Raw genomic sequence first — 16237 nt, forward strand, 5'->3', positions numbered from 1 at the left:
TTAAATGGGTGGGTAGAGTCTGTGATAGGGGAGAGTGTCCATGGGCTGTGGGAGGAGATTCAATGGGTGGGTAGAGTCCGTGATAGGGGAGAGTGTCCATGGGCTGTGGGAGGAGATTAAATGGGTGGGTAGAGTCTGTGATAGGGGAGAGTGTCCATGGGCTGTGGGAGGAGATTCAATGGGTGGGTAGAGTCTGTGATAGGGGAGAGTGTCCATGGGCTGTGGGAGGAGATTGAATGGGTGGGTAGAGTCTGTGATAGGGGAGAGTGTCCATGGGCTGTGGGAGGAGATTGAATGGGTGGGTAGAGTCTGTGATAGGGGAGAGTGTCCATGGGCTGTGGGAGGAGATTAAATGGGTGGGTAGAGTCTGTGATAGGGGAGAGTGTCCATGGGCTGTGGGAGGAGATTAAATGGGTGGGTAGAGTCTGTGATAGGGGAGAGTGTCCATGGGCTGTGGGAGGAGATTAAATGGGTGGGTAGAGTCTGTGATAGGGGAGAGTGTACATGGGCTGTGGGAGGAGATTAAATGGGTGGGTAGAGTCAGTGATAGGGGAGAGTGTCCATGGGCTGTGGGAGGAGATTAAATGGGTGGGTAGAGTCTGTGATAGGGGAGAGTGTCCATGGGCTGTGGGAGGAGATTAAATGGGTGGGTAGAGTCTGTGATAGGGGAGAGTGTCCATGGGCTGTGGGAGGAGATTAAATGGGTGGGTAGAGTCTGTGATAGGGGAGAGTGTACACGGGCTGTGGGAGGAGATTAAATGGGTGGGTAGAGTCTGTGATAGGGGAGAGTGTCCATGGGCTGTGGGAGGAGATTAAATGGGTGGGGAGAGTCCGTGATAGGGGAGAGTGTCCATGGGCTGTGGGAGGAGATTAAATGGGTGGGTAGAGTCTGTGATAGGGGAGAGTGTACATGGGCTGTGGGAGGAGATTAAATGGGTGGGTAGAGTCTGTGATAGGGGAGAGTGTACATGGGCTGTGGGAGGAGATTAAATGGGTGGGTAGAGTCTGTGATAGGGGAGAGTGTACATGGGCTGTGGGAGGAGATTAAATGGGTGGGTAGGGTCAATGATAGGGGAGAGTGTCCATGGGCTGTGGGAGGAGATTAAATGGGTGGGTAGAGTCAGTGATAGGGGAGAGTGTACATGGGCTGTGGGAGGAGATTAAATGGGTGGGTAGAGTCTGTGATAGGGGAGAGTGTACATGGGCTGTGGGAGGAGATTAAATGGGTGGGTAGGGTCAATGATAGGGGAGAGTGTACATGGGCTGTGGGAGGAGATTAAATGGGTGGGTAGCGTCTGTGATCGGGGAGAGTGTCCATGGGCTGTGGGAGGAGATTAAATGGGTGGGTAGAGTCAGTGATAGGGGAGAGTGTACATGGGCTGTGGGAGGAGATTAAATGGGTGGGTAGGGTCAATGATAGGGGAGAGTGTACATGGGCTGTGGGAGGAGATTAAATGGGTGGGTAGAGTCTGTGATAGAGGAGAGTGTACATGGGCTGTGGGAGGAGATTCAATGGGTGGGTAGGGTCAGTGATAGGGGAGAGTGTACATGGGCTGTGGGAGGGGATTAAATGGGTGGGTAGGGTCAATGATAGGGGAGAGTGTCCATGGGCTGTGGGAGGAGATTAAATGGGTGGGTAGGGTCAATGATAGGGGAGAGTGTACATGGGCTGTGCAAAATTGTTTTTCCCCCCCTCTGTTTTGGAAAAGGGATTAAAATGCCAAAGTCTATTTATAGCTTACCCATGCCTTTCTAAATAGGTGAAGAGGAGGCGGATGTCTTTCACCCATCTGGATGGACAACGTGATCTTGTTGGAGGAACGAGCAGCAAAAAGGAGCGAACAGGTCCGTTCTCCATCCTGTCCATCCCTCCCGAGTTAGTGAGTATCCCGTGTAGTACATGGACGAGGATGCACCACCTTCATCCAAAGGATGGGCAAAATAATACCACAAGCATCCTGGCCTTGTAAGACACAGTTATAATACAGGTAGACTGTCCCTGATCCACTCTTCCGAAAACCGGAAACCTCTGAAAACCGAAAGTTTATTCGTGGAGCGTATCTGGAGTATTTATGGTCTATATTTATCCCACGACTTAATTTACCAAATTATTGCTGTACAAATAAACTGTCATACTATTTATAGTCTTTATTTATCCCACTCAGTGTGAATATTCATAAGGTTCGCTGCAGAAATATTAATGTGTTTGCTTACGGGGTGCTGCCCAGACCCCCGCTAGGGTGTTACGTACTGATTCTGAATACCATTCTGAAATCCGAAAATTCCGAATTCCGAAAAACATCTGGTCCCAAGGGTTTCGGATAAGGGATAGTGCACCTGTACTGCTTATTAGAACCAATTCCTGTTAATGCGAATTACTGTTTAATGCTTTAATCTGGGTATATTCTCCATTGCTCTCAATCCTCTGGATATTCTGTGCTGCCTTCAATTCTGGGTGTATTTCCTATTGTGTTCTATTCTGTACTGTGTTCTGTTTTAGATATATTCTGTTGTGTGTTCTATTCTGTACTGTGATCTGTTTTAGATATATTCTGTTGTGTGTTCTATTCTGTACTGTGATCTGTTTTAGATATATTCTGTTGTGTGTTCTATTCTGTACTGTGATCTGTTTTAGATATATTCTGTTGTGTGTTCTATTCTGTACTGTGTTCTGTTTTAGATATATTCTGTTGTGTGTTCTATTCTGTACTGTGATCTGTTTTAGATATATTCTGTTGTGTGTTCTATTCTGTACTGTGATCTGTTTTAGATATATTCTGTTGTGTGTTCTATTCTGTACTGTGTTCTGTTTTAGATATATTCTGTTGTGTGTTCTATTCTGTACTGTGTTCTGTTTTAGATATATTCTGTTGTGTGTTCTATTCTGTACTGTGATCTGTTTTAGATATATTCTGTTGTGTGTTCTATTCTGTACTGTGATCTGTTTTAGATATATTCTGTTGTGTGTTCTATTCCGTACTGTGATCTGTTTTAGATATATTCTGTTGTGTGTTCTATTCTGTACTGTGATCCGTTTTAGATATATTCTGTTGTGTGTTCTATTCTGTACTGTGTTCTGTTTTAGATATATTCTGTTGTGTGTTCTATTCTGTACTGTGTTCTGTTTTAGATATATTCTGTTGTGTGTTCTATTCTGTACTGTGATCTGTTTTAGATATATTCTGTTGTGTGTTCTATTCTGTACTGTGTTCTGTTTTAGATATATTCTGTTGTGTGTTCTATTCTGTACTGTGATCCGTTTTAGATATATTCTGTTGTGTGTTCTATTCTGTACTGTGTTCTGTTTTAGATATATTCTGTTGTGTGTTCTATTCTGTACTGTGTTCTGTTTTAGATATATTCTGTTGTGTGTTCTATTCTGTACTGTGTTCTGTTTTAGATATATTCTGTTGTGTGTTCTATTCTGTACTGTGTTCTGTTTTAGATATATTCTGTTGTGTGTTCTATTCTGTACTGTGATCTGTTTTAGATATATTCTGTTGTGTGTTCTATCCTGTACTGTGATCTGTTTTAGATATATTCTGTTGTGTGTTCTATTCTGTACTGTGTTCTGTTTTAGATATATTCTGTTGTGTGTTCTATTCTGTACTGTGATCTGTTTTAGATATATTCTGTTGTGTGTTCTATTCTGTACTGTGATCTGTTTTAGATATATTCTGTTGTGTGTTCTATTCTGTACTGTGTTCTGTTTTAGATATATTCTGTTGTGTGTTCTATTCTGTACTGTGTTCTGTTTTAGATATATTCTGTTGTGTGTTCTATTCTGTACTGTGATCTGTTTTAGATATATTCTGTTGTGTGTTCTATTCCGTACTGTGATCTGTTTTAGATATATTCTGTTGTGTGTTCTATTCCGTACTGTGATCTGTTTTGGCGATATTCTGTTGTGTGTTCTATTCCGTACTGTGATCTGTTTTGGCGATATTCTGTTGTGTGTTCTATTCCGTACTGTGATCTGTTTTAGATATATTCTGTTGTGTGTTCTATTCTGTACTGTGATCTGTTTTGGCGATATTCTGTTGTGTGTTCTATTCTGTACTGTGTTCTGTTTTAGATATATTCTGTTGTGTGTTCTATTCTGTACTGTGTTCTGTTTTAGATATATTCTGTTGTGTGTTCTATTCTGTACTGTGTTCTGTTTTAGATATATTCTGTTGTGTGTTCTATTCTGTACTGTGTTCTGTTTTAGATATATTCTGTTGTGTGTTCTATTCTGTACTGTGATCTGTTTTAGATATATTCTGTTGTGTGTTCTATTCTGTACTGTGATCTGTTTTAGATATATTCTGTTGTGTGTTCTATTCTGTACTGTGATCTGTTTTAGATATATTCTGTTGTGTGTTCTATTCTGTACTGTGTTCTGTTTTAGATATATTCTGTTGTGTGTTCTATTCTGTACTGTGTTCTGTTTTAGATATATTCTGTTGTGTGTTCTATTCTGTACTGTGATCTGTTTTAGATATATTCTGTTGTGTGTTCTATTCCGTACTGTGATCTGTTTTAGATATATTCTGTTGTGTGTTCTATTCCGTACTGTGATCTGTTTTGGCGATATTCTGTTGTGTGTTCTATTCCGTACTGTGATCTGTTTTGGCGATATTCTGTTGTGTGTTCTATTCTGTACTGTGATCTGTTTTAGATATATTCTGTTGTGTGTTCTATTCTGTACTGTGATCTGTTTTGGCGATATTCTGTTGTGTGTTCTATTCTGTACTGTGTTCTGTTTTAGATATATTCTGTTGTGTGTTCTATTCTGTACTGTGTTCTGTTTTAGATATATTCTGTTGTGTGTTCTATTCTGTACTGTGTTCTGTTTTAGATATATTCTGTTGTGTGTTCTATTCTGTACTGTGTTCTGTTTTAGATATATTCTGTTGTGTGTTCTATTCTGTACTGTGATCTGTTTTAGATATATTCTGTTGTGTGTTCTATTCTGTACTGTGTTCTGTTTTAGATATATTCTGTTGTGTGTTCTATTCTGTACTGTGTTCTGTTTTAGATATATTCTGTTGTGTGTTCTATTCTGTACTGTGTTCTGTTTTAGATATATTCTGTTGTGTGTTCTATTCCGTACTGTGATCTGTTTTAGATATATTCTGTTGTGTGTTCTATTCCGTACTGTGTTCTGTTTTAGATATATTCTGTTGTGTGTTCTATTCTGTACTGTGTTCTGTTTTAGATATATTCTGTTGTGTGTTCTATTCCGTACTGTGATCTGTTTTAGATATATTCTGTTGTGTGTTCTATTCCGTACTGTGTTCTGTTTTAGATATATTCTGTTGTGTGTTCTATTCTGTACTGTGATCTGTTTTAGATATATTCTGTTGTGTGTTCTATTCTGTACTGTGATCTGTTTTAGATATATTCTGTTGTGTGTTCTATTCCGTACTGTGATCTGTTTTAGATATATTCTGTTGTGTGTTCTATTCCGTACTGTGTTCTGTTTTAGATATATTCTGTTGTGTGTTCTATTCCGTACTGTGATCTGTTTTAGATATATTCTGTTGTGTGTTCTATTCTGTACTGTGATCTGTTTTAGATATATTCTGTTGTGTGTTCTATTCTGTACTGTGTTCTGTTTTAGATATATTCTGTTGTGTGTTCTATTCCGTACTGTGATCTGTTTTAGATATATTCTGTTGTGTGTTCTATTCCGTACTGTGTTCTGTTTTAGATATATTCTGTTGTGTGTTCTATTCCGTACTGTGATCTGTTTTAGATATATTCTGTTGTGTGTTCTATTCTGTACTGTGATCTGTTTTAGATATATTCTGTTGTGTGTTCTATTCCGTACTGTGATCTGTTTTAGATATATTCTGTTGTGTGTTCTATTCCGTACTGTGTTCTGTTTTAGATATATTCTGTTGTGTGTTCTATTCCGTACTGTGATCTGTTTTAGATATATTCTGTTGTGTGTTCTATTCCGTACTGTGATCTGTTTTAGATATATTCTGTTGTGTGTTCTATTCTGTACTGTGTTCTGTTTTAGATATATTCTGTTGTGTGTTCTATTCCGTACTGTGATCTGTTTTAGATATATTCTGTTGTGTGTTCTATTCCGTACTGTGATCTGTTTTAGATATATTCTGTTGTGTGTTCTATTCCGTACTGTGATCTGTTTTAGATATATTCTGTTGTGTGTTCTATTCTGTACTGTGTTCTGTTTTAGATATATTCTGTTGTGTGTTCTATTCCGTACTGTGATCTGTTTTAGATATATTCTGTTGTGTGTTCTATTCCGTACTGTGATCTGTTTTAGATATATTCTGTTGTGTGTTCTATTCCGTACTGTGTTCTGTTTTAGATATATTCTGTTGTGTGTTCTATTCTGTACTGTGATCTGTTTTAGATATATTCTGTTGTGTGTTCTATTCTGTACTGTGATCTGTTTTAGATATATTCTGTTGTGTGTTCTATTCTGTACTGTGTTCTGTTTTAGATATATTCTGTTGTGTGTTCTATTCCGTACTGTGATCTGTTTTAGATATATTCTGTTGTGTGTTCTATTCTGTACTGCGATCTGTTTTAGATATATTCTGTTGTGTGTTCTATTCCGTACTGTGTTCTGTTTTAGATATATTCTGTTGTGTGTTCTATTCCGTACTGTGTTCTGTTTTAGATATATTCTGTTGTGTGTTCTATTCCATACTGTGTTCTGTTTTAGATATATTCTGTTGTGTGTTCTATTCCGTACTGTGATCTGTTTTGGCGATATTCTGTTGTGTGTTCTATTCTGTACTGTGTTCTGTTTTAGATATATTCTGTTGTGTGTTCTATTCTGTACTGTGTTCTGTTTTAGATATATTCTGTTGTGTGTTCTATTCCGTACTGTGATCTGTTTTGGCGATATTCTGTTGTGTGTTCTATTCTGTACTGTGTTCTGTTTTAGATATATTCTGTTGTGTGTTCTATTCTGTACTGTGATCTGTTTTAGATATATTCTGTTGTGTGTTCTATTCTGTACTGTGATCTGTTTTAGATATATTCTGTTGTGTGTTCTATTCTGTACTGTGTTCTGTTTTAGATATATTCTGTTGTGTGTTCTATTCCGTACTGTGATCTGTTTTAGATATATTCTGTTGTGTGTTCTATTCCGTACTGTGTTCTGTTTTAGATATATTCTGTTGTGTGTTCTATTCCGTACTGTGATCTGTTTTAGATATATTCTGTTGTGTGTTCTATTCTGTACTGTGATCTGTTTTAGATATATTCTGTTGTGTGTTCTATTCCGTACTGTGATCTGTTTTAGATATATTCTGTTGTGTGTTCTATTCCGTACTGTGTTCTGTTTTAGATATATTCTGTTGTGTGTTCTATTCCGTACTGTGATCTGTTTTAGATATATTCTGTTGTGTGTTCTATTCCGTACTGTGATCTGTTTTAGATATATTCTGTTGTGTGTTCTATTCTGTACTGTGTTCTGTTTTAGATATATTCTGTTGTGTGTTCTATTCCGTACTGTGATCTGTTTTAGATATATTCTGTTGTGTGTTCTATTCCGTACTGTGATCTGTTTTAGATATATTCTGTTGTGTGTTCTATTCCGTACTGTGATCTGTTTTAGATATATTCTGTTGTGTGTTCTATTCTGTACTGTGTTCTGTTTTAGATATATTCTGTTGTGTGTTCTATTCCGTACTGTGATCTGTTTTAGATATATTCTGTTGTGTGTTCTATTCCGTACTGTGATCTGTTTTAGATATATTCTGTTGTGTGTTCTATTCCGTACTGTGTTCTGTTTTAGATATATTCTGTTGTGTGTTCTATTCTGTACTGTGATCTGTTTTAGATATATTCTGTTGTGTGTTCTATTCTGTACTGTGATCTGTTTTAGATATATTCTGTTGTGTGTTCTATTCTGTACTGTGTTCTGTTTTAGATATATTCTGTTGTGTGTTCTATTCCGTACTGTGATCTGTTTTAGATATATTCTGTTGTGTGTTCTATTCTGTACTGCGATCTGTTTTAGATATATTCTGTTGTGTGTTCTATTCCGTACTGTGTTCTGTTTTAGATATATTCTGTTGTGTGTTCTATTCCGTACTGTGTTCTGTTTTAGATATATTCTGTTGTGTGTTCTATTCCATACTGTGTTCTGTTTTAGATATATTCTGTTGTGTGTTCTATTCCGTACTGTGATCTGTTTTGGCGATATTCTGTTGTGTGTTCTATTCTGTACTGTGTTCTGTTTTAGATATATTCTGTTGTGTGTTCTATTCTGTACTGTGTTCTGTTTTAGATATATTCTGTTGTGTGTTCTATTCCGTACTGTGATCTGTTTTGGCGATATTCTGTTGTGTGTTCTATTCTGTACTGTGTTCTGTTTTAGATATATTCTGTTGTGTGTTCTATTCTGTACTGTGATCTGTTTTAGATATATTCTGTTGTGTGTTCTATTCTGTACTGTGATCTGTTTTAGATATATTCTGTTGTGTGTTCTATTCTGTACTGTGATCTGTTTTAGATATATTCTGTTGTGTGTTCTATTCTGTACTGTGATCTGTTTTAGATATATTCTGTTGTGTGTTCTATTCCGTACTGTGATCTGTTTTAGATATATTCTGTTGTGTGTTCTATTCTGTACTGTGTTCTGTTTTAGATATATTCTGTTGTGTGTTCTATTCTGTACTGTGATCTGTTTTAGATATATTCTGTTGTGTGTTCTATTCTGTACTGTGATCTGTTTTAGATATATTCTGTTGTGTGTTCTATTCTGTACTGTGTTCTGTTTTAGATATATTCTGTTGTGTGTTCTATTCCGTACTGTGATCTGTTTTAGATATATTCTGTTGTGTGTTCTATTCCGTACTGTGATCTGTTTTAGATATATTCTGTTGTGTGTTCTATTCCGTACTGTGATCTGTTTTAGATATATTCTGTTGTGTGTTCTATTCTGTACTGTGTTCTGTTTTAGATATATTCTGTTGTGTGTTCTATTCCGTACTGTGATCTGTTTTAGATATATTCTGTTGTGTGTTCTATTCCGTACTGTGATCTGTTTTAGATATATTCTGTTGTGTGTTCTATTCCGTACTGTGTTCTGTTTTAGATATATTCTGTTGTGTGTTCTATTCTGTACTGTGATCTGTTTTAGATATATTCTGTTGTGTGTTCTATTCTGTACTGTGATCTGTTTTAGATATATTCTGTTGTGTGTTCTATTCTGTACTGTGTTCTGTTTTAGATATATTCTGTTGTGTGTTCTATTCCGTACTGTGATCTGTTTTAGATATATTCTGTTGTGTGTTCTATTCTGTACTGTGATCTGTTTTAGATATATTCTGTTGTGTGTTCTATTCCGTACTGTGTTCTGTTTTAGATATATTCTGTTGTGTGTTCTATTCCGTACTGTGTTCTGTTTTAGATATATTCTGTTGTGTGTTCTATTCCGTACTGTGTTCTGTTTTAGATATATTCTGTTGTGTGTTCTATTCCGTACTGTGATCTGTTTTGGCGATATTCTGTTGTGTGTTCTATTCTGTACTGTGTTCTGTTTTAGATATATTCTGTTGTGTGTTCTATTCTGTACTGTGTTCTGTTTTAGATATATTCTGTTGTGTGTTCTATTCCGTACTGTGATCTGTTTTGGCGATATTCTGTTGTGTGTTCTATTCTGTACTGTGTTCTGTTTTAGATATATTCTGTTGTGTGTTCTATTCTGTACTGTGATCTGTTTTAGATATATTCTGTTGTGTGTTCTATTCTGTACTGTGATCTGTTTTAGATATATTCTGTTGTGTGTTCTATTCTGTACTGTGATCTGTTTTAGATATATTCTGTTGTGTGTTCTATTCCGTACTGTGATCTGTTTTAGATATATTCTGTTGTGTGTTCTATTCTGTACTGTGTTCTGTTTTAGATATATTCTGTTGTGTGTTCTATTCTGTACTGTGTTCTGTTTTAGATATATTCTGTTGTGTGTTCTATTCTGTACTGTGTTCTGTTTTAGATATATTCTGTTGTGTGTTCTATTCCGTACTGTGATCTGTTTTAGATATATTCTGTTGTGTGTTCTATTCTGTACTGTGATCTGTTTTAGATATATTCTGTTGTGTGTTCTATTCTGTACTGTGTTCTGTTTTAGATATATTCTGTTGTGTGTTCTATTCTGTACTGTGTTCTGTTTTAGATATATTCTGTTGTGTGTTCTATTCTGTACTGTGATCTGTTTTAGATATATTCTGTTGTGTGTTCTATTCCGTACTGTGATCTGTTTTAGATATATTCTGTTGTGTGTTCTATTCCGTACTGTGATCTGTTTTAGATATATTCTGTTGTGTGTTCTATTCTGTACTGTGATCTGTTTTAGATATATTCTGTTGTGTGTTCTATTCTGTACTGTGATCTGTTTTAGATATATTCTGTTGTGTGTTCTATTCTGTACTGTGATCTGTTTTAGATATATTCTGTTGTGTGTTCTATTCTGTACTGTGATCTGTTTTAGATATATTCTGTTGTGTGTTCTATTCTGTACTGTGTTCTGTTTTAGATATATTCTGTTGTGTGTTCTATTCCGTACTGTGATCTGTTTTAGATATATTCTGTTGTGTGTTCTATTCCGTACTGTGTTCTGTTTTAGATATATTCTGTTGTGTGTTCTATTCCGTACTGTGATCTGTTTTAGATATATTCTGTTGTGTGTTCTATTCTGTACTGTGATCTGTTTTAGATATATTCTGTTGTGTGTTCTATTCCGTACTGTGATCTGTTTTAGATATATTCTGTTGTGTGTTCTATTCCGTACTGTGTTCTGTTTTAGATATATTCTGTTGTGTGTTCTATTCCGTACTGTGATCTGTTTTAGATATATTCTGTTGTGTGTTCTATTCCGTACTGTGATCTGTTTTAGATATATTCTGTTGTGTGTTCTATTCTGTACTGTGTTCTGTTTTAGATATATTCTGTTGTGTGTTCTATTCCGTACTGTGATCTGTTTTAGATATATTCTGTTGTGTGTTCTATTCCGTACTGTGATCTGTTTTAGATATATTCTGTTGTGTGTTCTATTCCGTACTGTGATCTGTTTTAGATATATTCTGTTGTGTGTTCTATTCTGTACTGTGTTCTGTTTTAGATATATTCTGTTGTGTGTTCTATTCCGTACTGTGATCTGTTTTAGATATATTCTGTTGTGTGTTCTATTCCGTACTGTGATCTGTTTTAGATATATTCTGTTGTGTGTTCTATTCCGTACTGTGTTCTGTTTTAGATATATTCTGTTGTGTGTTCTATTCTGTACTGTGATCTGTTTTAGATATATTCTGTTGTGTGTTCTATTCTGTACTGTGATCTGTTTTAGATATATTCTGTTGTGTGTTCTATTCTGTACTGTGTTCTGTTTTAGATATATTCTGTTGTGTGTTCTATTCCGTACTGTGATCTGTTTTAGATATATTCTGTTGTGTGTTCTATTCTGTACTGCGATCTGTTTTAGATATATTCTGTTGTGTGTTCTATTCCGTACTGTGTTCTGTTTTAGATATATTCTGTTGTGTGTTCTATTCCGTACTGTGTTCTGTTTTAGATATATTCTGTTGTGTGTTCTATTCCATACTGTGTTCTGTTTTAGATATATTCTGTTGTGTGTTCTATTCCGTACTGTGATCTGTTTTGGCGATATTCTGTTGTGTGTTCTATTCTGTACTGTGTTCTGTTTTAGATATATTCTGTTGTGTGTTCTATTCTGTACTGTGTTCTGTTTTAGATATATTCTGTTGTGTGTTCTATTCCGTACTGTGATCTGTTTTGGCGATATTCTGTTGTGTGTTCTATTCTGTACTGTGTTCTGTTTTAGATATATTCTGTTGTGTGTTCTATTCTGTACTGTGATCTGTTTTAGATATATTCTGTTGTGTGTTCTATTCTGTACTGTGATCTGTTTTAGATATATTCTGTTGTGTGTTCTATTCTGTACTGTGTTCTGTTTTAGATATATTCTGTTGTGTGTTCTATTCCGTACTGTGATCTGTTTTAGATATATTCTGTTGTGTGTTCTATTCCGTACTGTGTTCTGTTTTAGATATATTCTGTTGTGTGTTCTATTCCGTACTGTGATCTGTTTTAGATATATTCTGTTGTGTGTTCTATTCTGTACTGTGATCTGTTTTAGATATATTCTGTTGTGTGTTCTATTCCGTACTGTGATCTGTTTTAGATATATTCTGTTGTGTGTTCTATTCCGTACTGTGTTCTGTTTTAGATATATTCTGTTGTGTGTTCTATTCCGTACTGTGATCTGTTTTAGATATATTCTGTTGTGTGTTCTATTCCGTACTGTGATCTGTTTTAGATATATTCTGTTGTGTGTTCTATTCTGTACTGTGTTCTGTTTTAGATATATTCTGTTGTGTGTTCTATTCCGTACTGTGATCTGTTTTAGATATATTCTGTTGTGTGTTCTATTCCGTACTGTGATCTGTTTTAGATATATTCTGTTGTGTGTTCTATTCCGTACTGTGATCTGTTTTAGATATATTCTGTTGTGTGTTCTATTCTGTACTGTGTTCTGTTTTAGATATATTCTGTTGTGTGTTCTATTCCGTACTGTGATCTGTTTTAGATATATTCTGTTGTGTGTTCTATTCCGTACTGTGATCTGTTTTAGATATATTCTGTTGTGTGTTCTATTCCGTACTGTGTTCTGTTTTAGATATATTCTGTTGTGTGTTCTATTCTGTACTGTGATCTGTTTTAGATATATTCTGTTGTGTGTTCTATTCTGTACTGTGATCTGTTTTAGATATATTCTGTTGTGTGTTCTATTCTGTACTGTGTTCTGTTTTAGATATATTCTGTTGTGTGTTCTATTCCGTACTGTGATCTGTTTTAGATATATTCTGTTGTGTGTTCTATTCTGTACTGCGATCTGTTTTAGATATATTCTGTTGTGTGTTCTATTCCGTACTGTGTTCTGTTTTAGATATATTCTGTTGTGTGTTCTATTCCGTACTGTGTTCTGTTTTAGATATATTCTGTTGTGTGTTCTATTCCATACTGTGTTCTGTTTTAGATATATTCTGTTGTGTGTTCTATTCCGTACTGTGATCTGTTTTGGCGATATTCTGTTGTGTGTTCTATTCTGTACTGTGTTCTGTTTTAGATATATTCTGTTGTGTGTTCTATTCTGTACTGTGTTCTGTTTTAGATATATTCTGTTGTGTGTTCTATTCCGTACTGTGATCTGTTTTGGCGATATTCTGTTGTGTGTTCTATTCTGTACTGTGTTCTGTTTTAGATATATTCTGTTGTGTGTTCTATTCTGTACTGTGATCTGTTTTAGATATATTCTGTTGTGTGTTCTATTCTGTACTGTGATCTGTTTTAGATATATTCTGTTGTGTGTTCTATTCTGTACTGTGATCTGTTTTAGATATATTCTGTTGTGTGTTCTATTCTGTACTGTGATCTGTTTTAGATATATTCTGTTGTGTGTTCTATTCCGTACTGTGATCTGTTTTAGATATATTCTGTTGTGTGTTCTATTCTGTACTGTGTTCTGTTTTAGATATATTCTGTTGTGTGTTCTATTCTGTACTGTGATCTGTTTTAGATATATTCTGTTGTGTGTTCTATTCTGTACTGTGATCTGTTTTAGATATATTCTGTTGTGTGTTCTATTCTGTACTGTGTTCTGTTTTAGATATATTCTGTTGTGTGTTCTATTCCGTACTGTGATCTGTTTTAGATATATTCTGTTGTGTGTTCTATTCCGTACTGTGATCTGTTTTAGATATATTCTGTTGTGTGTTCTATTCCGTACTGTGATCTGTTTTAGATATATTCTGTTGTGTGTTCTATTCTGTACTGTGTTCTGTTTTAGATATATTCTGTTGTGTGTTCTATTCCGTACTGTGATCTGTTTTAGATATATTCTGTTGTGTGTTCTATTCCGTACTGTGATCTGTTTTAGATATATTCTGTTGTGTGTTCTATTCCGTACTGTGTTCTGTTTTAGATATATTCTGTTGTGTGTTCTATTCTGTACTGTGATCTGTTTTAGATATATTCTGTTGTGTGTTCTATTCTGTACTGTGATCTGTTTTAGATATATTCTGTTGTGTGTTCTATTCTGTACTGTGTTCTGTTTTAGATATATTCTGTTGTGTGTTCTATTCCGTACTGTGATCTGTTTTAGATATATTCTGTTGTGTGTTCTATTCTGTACTGTGATCTGTTTTAGATATATTCTGTTGTGTGTTCTATTCCGTACTGTGTTCTGTTTTAGATATATTCTGTTGTGTGTTCTATTCCGTACTGTGTTCTGTTTTAGATATATTCTGTTGTGTGTTCTATTCCGTACTGTGTTCTGTTTTAGATATATTCTGTTGTGTGTTCTATTCCGTACTGTGATCTGTTTTGGCGATATTCTGTTGTGTGTTCTATTCTGTACTGTGTTCTGTTTTAGATATATTCTGTTGTGTGTTCTATTCTGTACTGTGTTCTGTTTTAGATATATTCTGTTGTGTGTTCTATTCCGTACTGTGATCTGTTTTGGCGATATTCTGTTGTGTGTTCTATTCTGTACTGTGTTCTGTTTTAGATATATTCTGTTGTGTGTTCTATTCTGTACTGTGATCTGTTTTAGATATATTCTGTTGTGTGTTCTATTCTGTACTGTGATCTGTTTTAGATATATTCTGTTGTGTGTTCTATTCTGTACTGTGATCTGTTTTAGATATATTCTGTTGTGTGTTCTATTCCGTACTGTGATCTGTTTTAGATATATTCTGTTGTGTGTTCTATTCTGTACTGTGTTCTGTTTTAGATATATTCTGTTGTGTGTTCTATTCTGTACTGTGTTCTGTTTTAGATATATTCTGTTGTGTGTTCTATTCTGTACTGTGTTCTGTTTTAGATATATTCTGTTGTGTGTTCTATTCCGTACTGTGATCTGTTTTAGATATATTCTGTTGTGTGTTCTATTCTGTACTGTGATCTGTTTTAGATATATTCTGTTGTGTGTTCTATTCTGTACTGTGTTCTGTTTTAGATATATTCTGTTGTGTGTTCTATTCTGTACTGTGTTCTGTTTTAGATATATTCTGTTGTGTGTTCTATTCTGTACTGTGATCTGTTTTAGATATATTCTGTTGTGTGTTCTATTCCGTACTGTGATCTGTTTTAGATATATTCTGTTGTGTGTTCTATTCCGTACTGTGATCTGTTTTAGATATATTCTGTTGTGTGTTCTATTCTGTACTGTGATCTGTTTTAGATATATTCTGTTGTGTGTTCTATTCTGTACTGTGATCTGTTTTAGATATATTCTGTTGTGTGTTCTATTCTGTACTGTGATCTGTTTTAGATATATTCTGTTGTGTGTTCTATTCTGTACTGTGATCTGTTTTAGATATATTCTGTTGTGTGTTCTATTCTGTACTGTGATCTGTTTTAGATATATTCTGTTGTGTGTTCTATTCTGTACTGTGATCTGTTTTAGATATATTCTGTTGTGTGTTCTATTCTGTACTGTGTTCTGTTTTAGATATATTCTGTTGTGTGTTCTATTCTGTACTGTGTTCTGTTTTAGATATATTCTGTTGTGTGTTCTATTCTGTACTGTGATCTGTTTTAGATATATTCTGTTGTGTGTTCTATTCTGTACTGTGATCTGTTTTAGATATATTCTGTTGTGTGTTCTATTCTGTACTGTGATCTGTTTTAGATATATTCTGTTGTGTGTTCTATTCTGTACTGTGTTCTGTTTTAGATATATTCTGTTGTGTGTTCTATTCCGTACTGTGATCTGTTTTGGATATATTCTGTTGTGTGTTCTATTCTGTACTGTGTTCTGTTTTAGATATATTCTGTTGTGTGTTCTATTCTGTACTGTGATCTGTTTTGGCGATATTCTGTGCAAAGTGCAACCTTGTCTCACCCCAACTGTTACCCGAAGCCATGCCGTTTCCTCTTCACTCCAAACGTCACTCCAGGTGTCAATTCAGCCATGGCTTAGTGGGCAGCACTCTCGCACTCAGAGTCAGAAGGTCGTGGGTTCAAGTCCCACTCCAGAGACTTGAGCACAAAACCTAGACTTGCGGTTCATGGGACAGCGCCGCACTGTCGGAGCTGGGCCGCACTGTCGGAGCTGGGCCGCACTGTCGGAGCTGGGCCGCACTGTCGGAGCTGGGCCGCACTGTCGGAGCTGGGCCGCACTGTCGGAGCTGGGCCGCACTGTCGGAGCTGGGCCGCACTGTCGGAGCTGGGCCGCACTGTC

The 16237-nt window shown here is 35.8% G+C and overlaps 1 protein-coding gene across 1 annotated transcript in view; it reads left to right on the forward strand.

The window, feature by feature from the left end:
- LOC147091137 (F-box only protein 24-like) overlaps positions 1-16237 on the forward strand; it is an 86430-nt gene that overhangs the window by 9455 nt on the left and 60738 nt on the right. Inside the window, exon 2 of the mRNA XM_085977595.1 lies at positions 1761-1880. Within this exon, the coding sequence (XP_085833721.1) occupies positions 1761-1880 (120 nt within the window). The remainder of the gene's footprint in view (positions 1-1760; positions 1881-16237) is intronic.

This window comes from Somniosus microcephalus, unplaced genomic scaffold, assembly GCF_052327205.1.
Source record: "Somniosus microcephalus isolate GS21.2 unplaced genomic scaffold, FLI_Smic_1.0 unresolved_chr4, whole genome shotgun sequence".
In the NCBI taxonomy this organism is placed as follows: domain Eukaryota; kingdom Metazoa; phylum Chordata; class Chondrichthyes; order Squaliformes; family Somniosidae; genus Somniosus; species Somniosus microcephalus.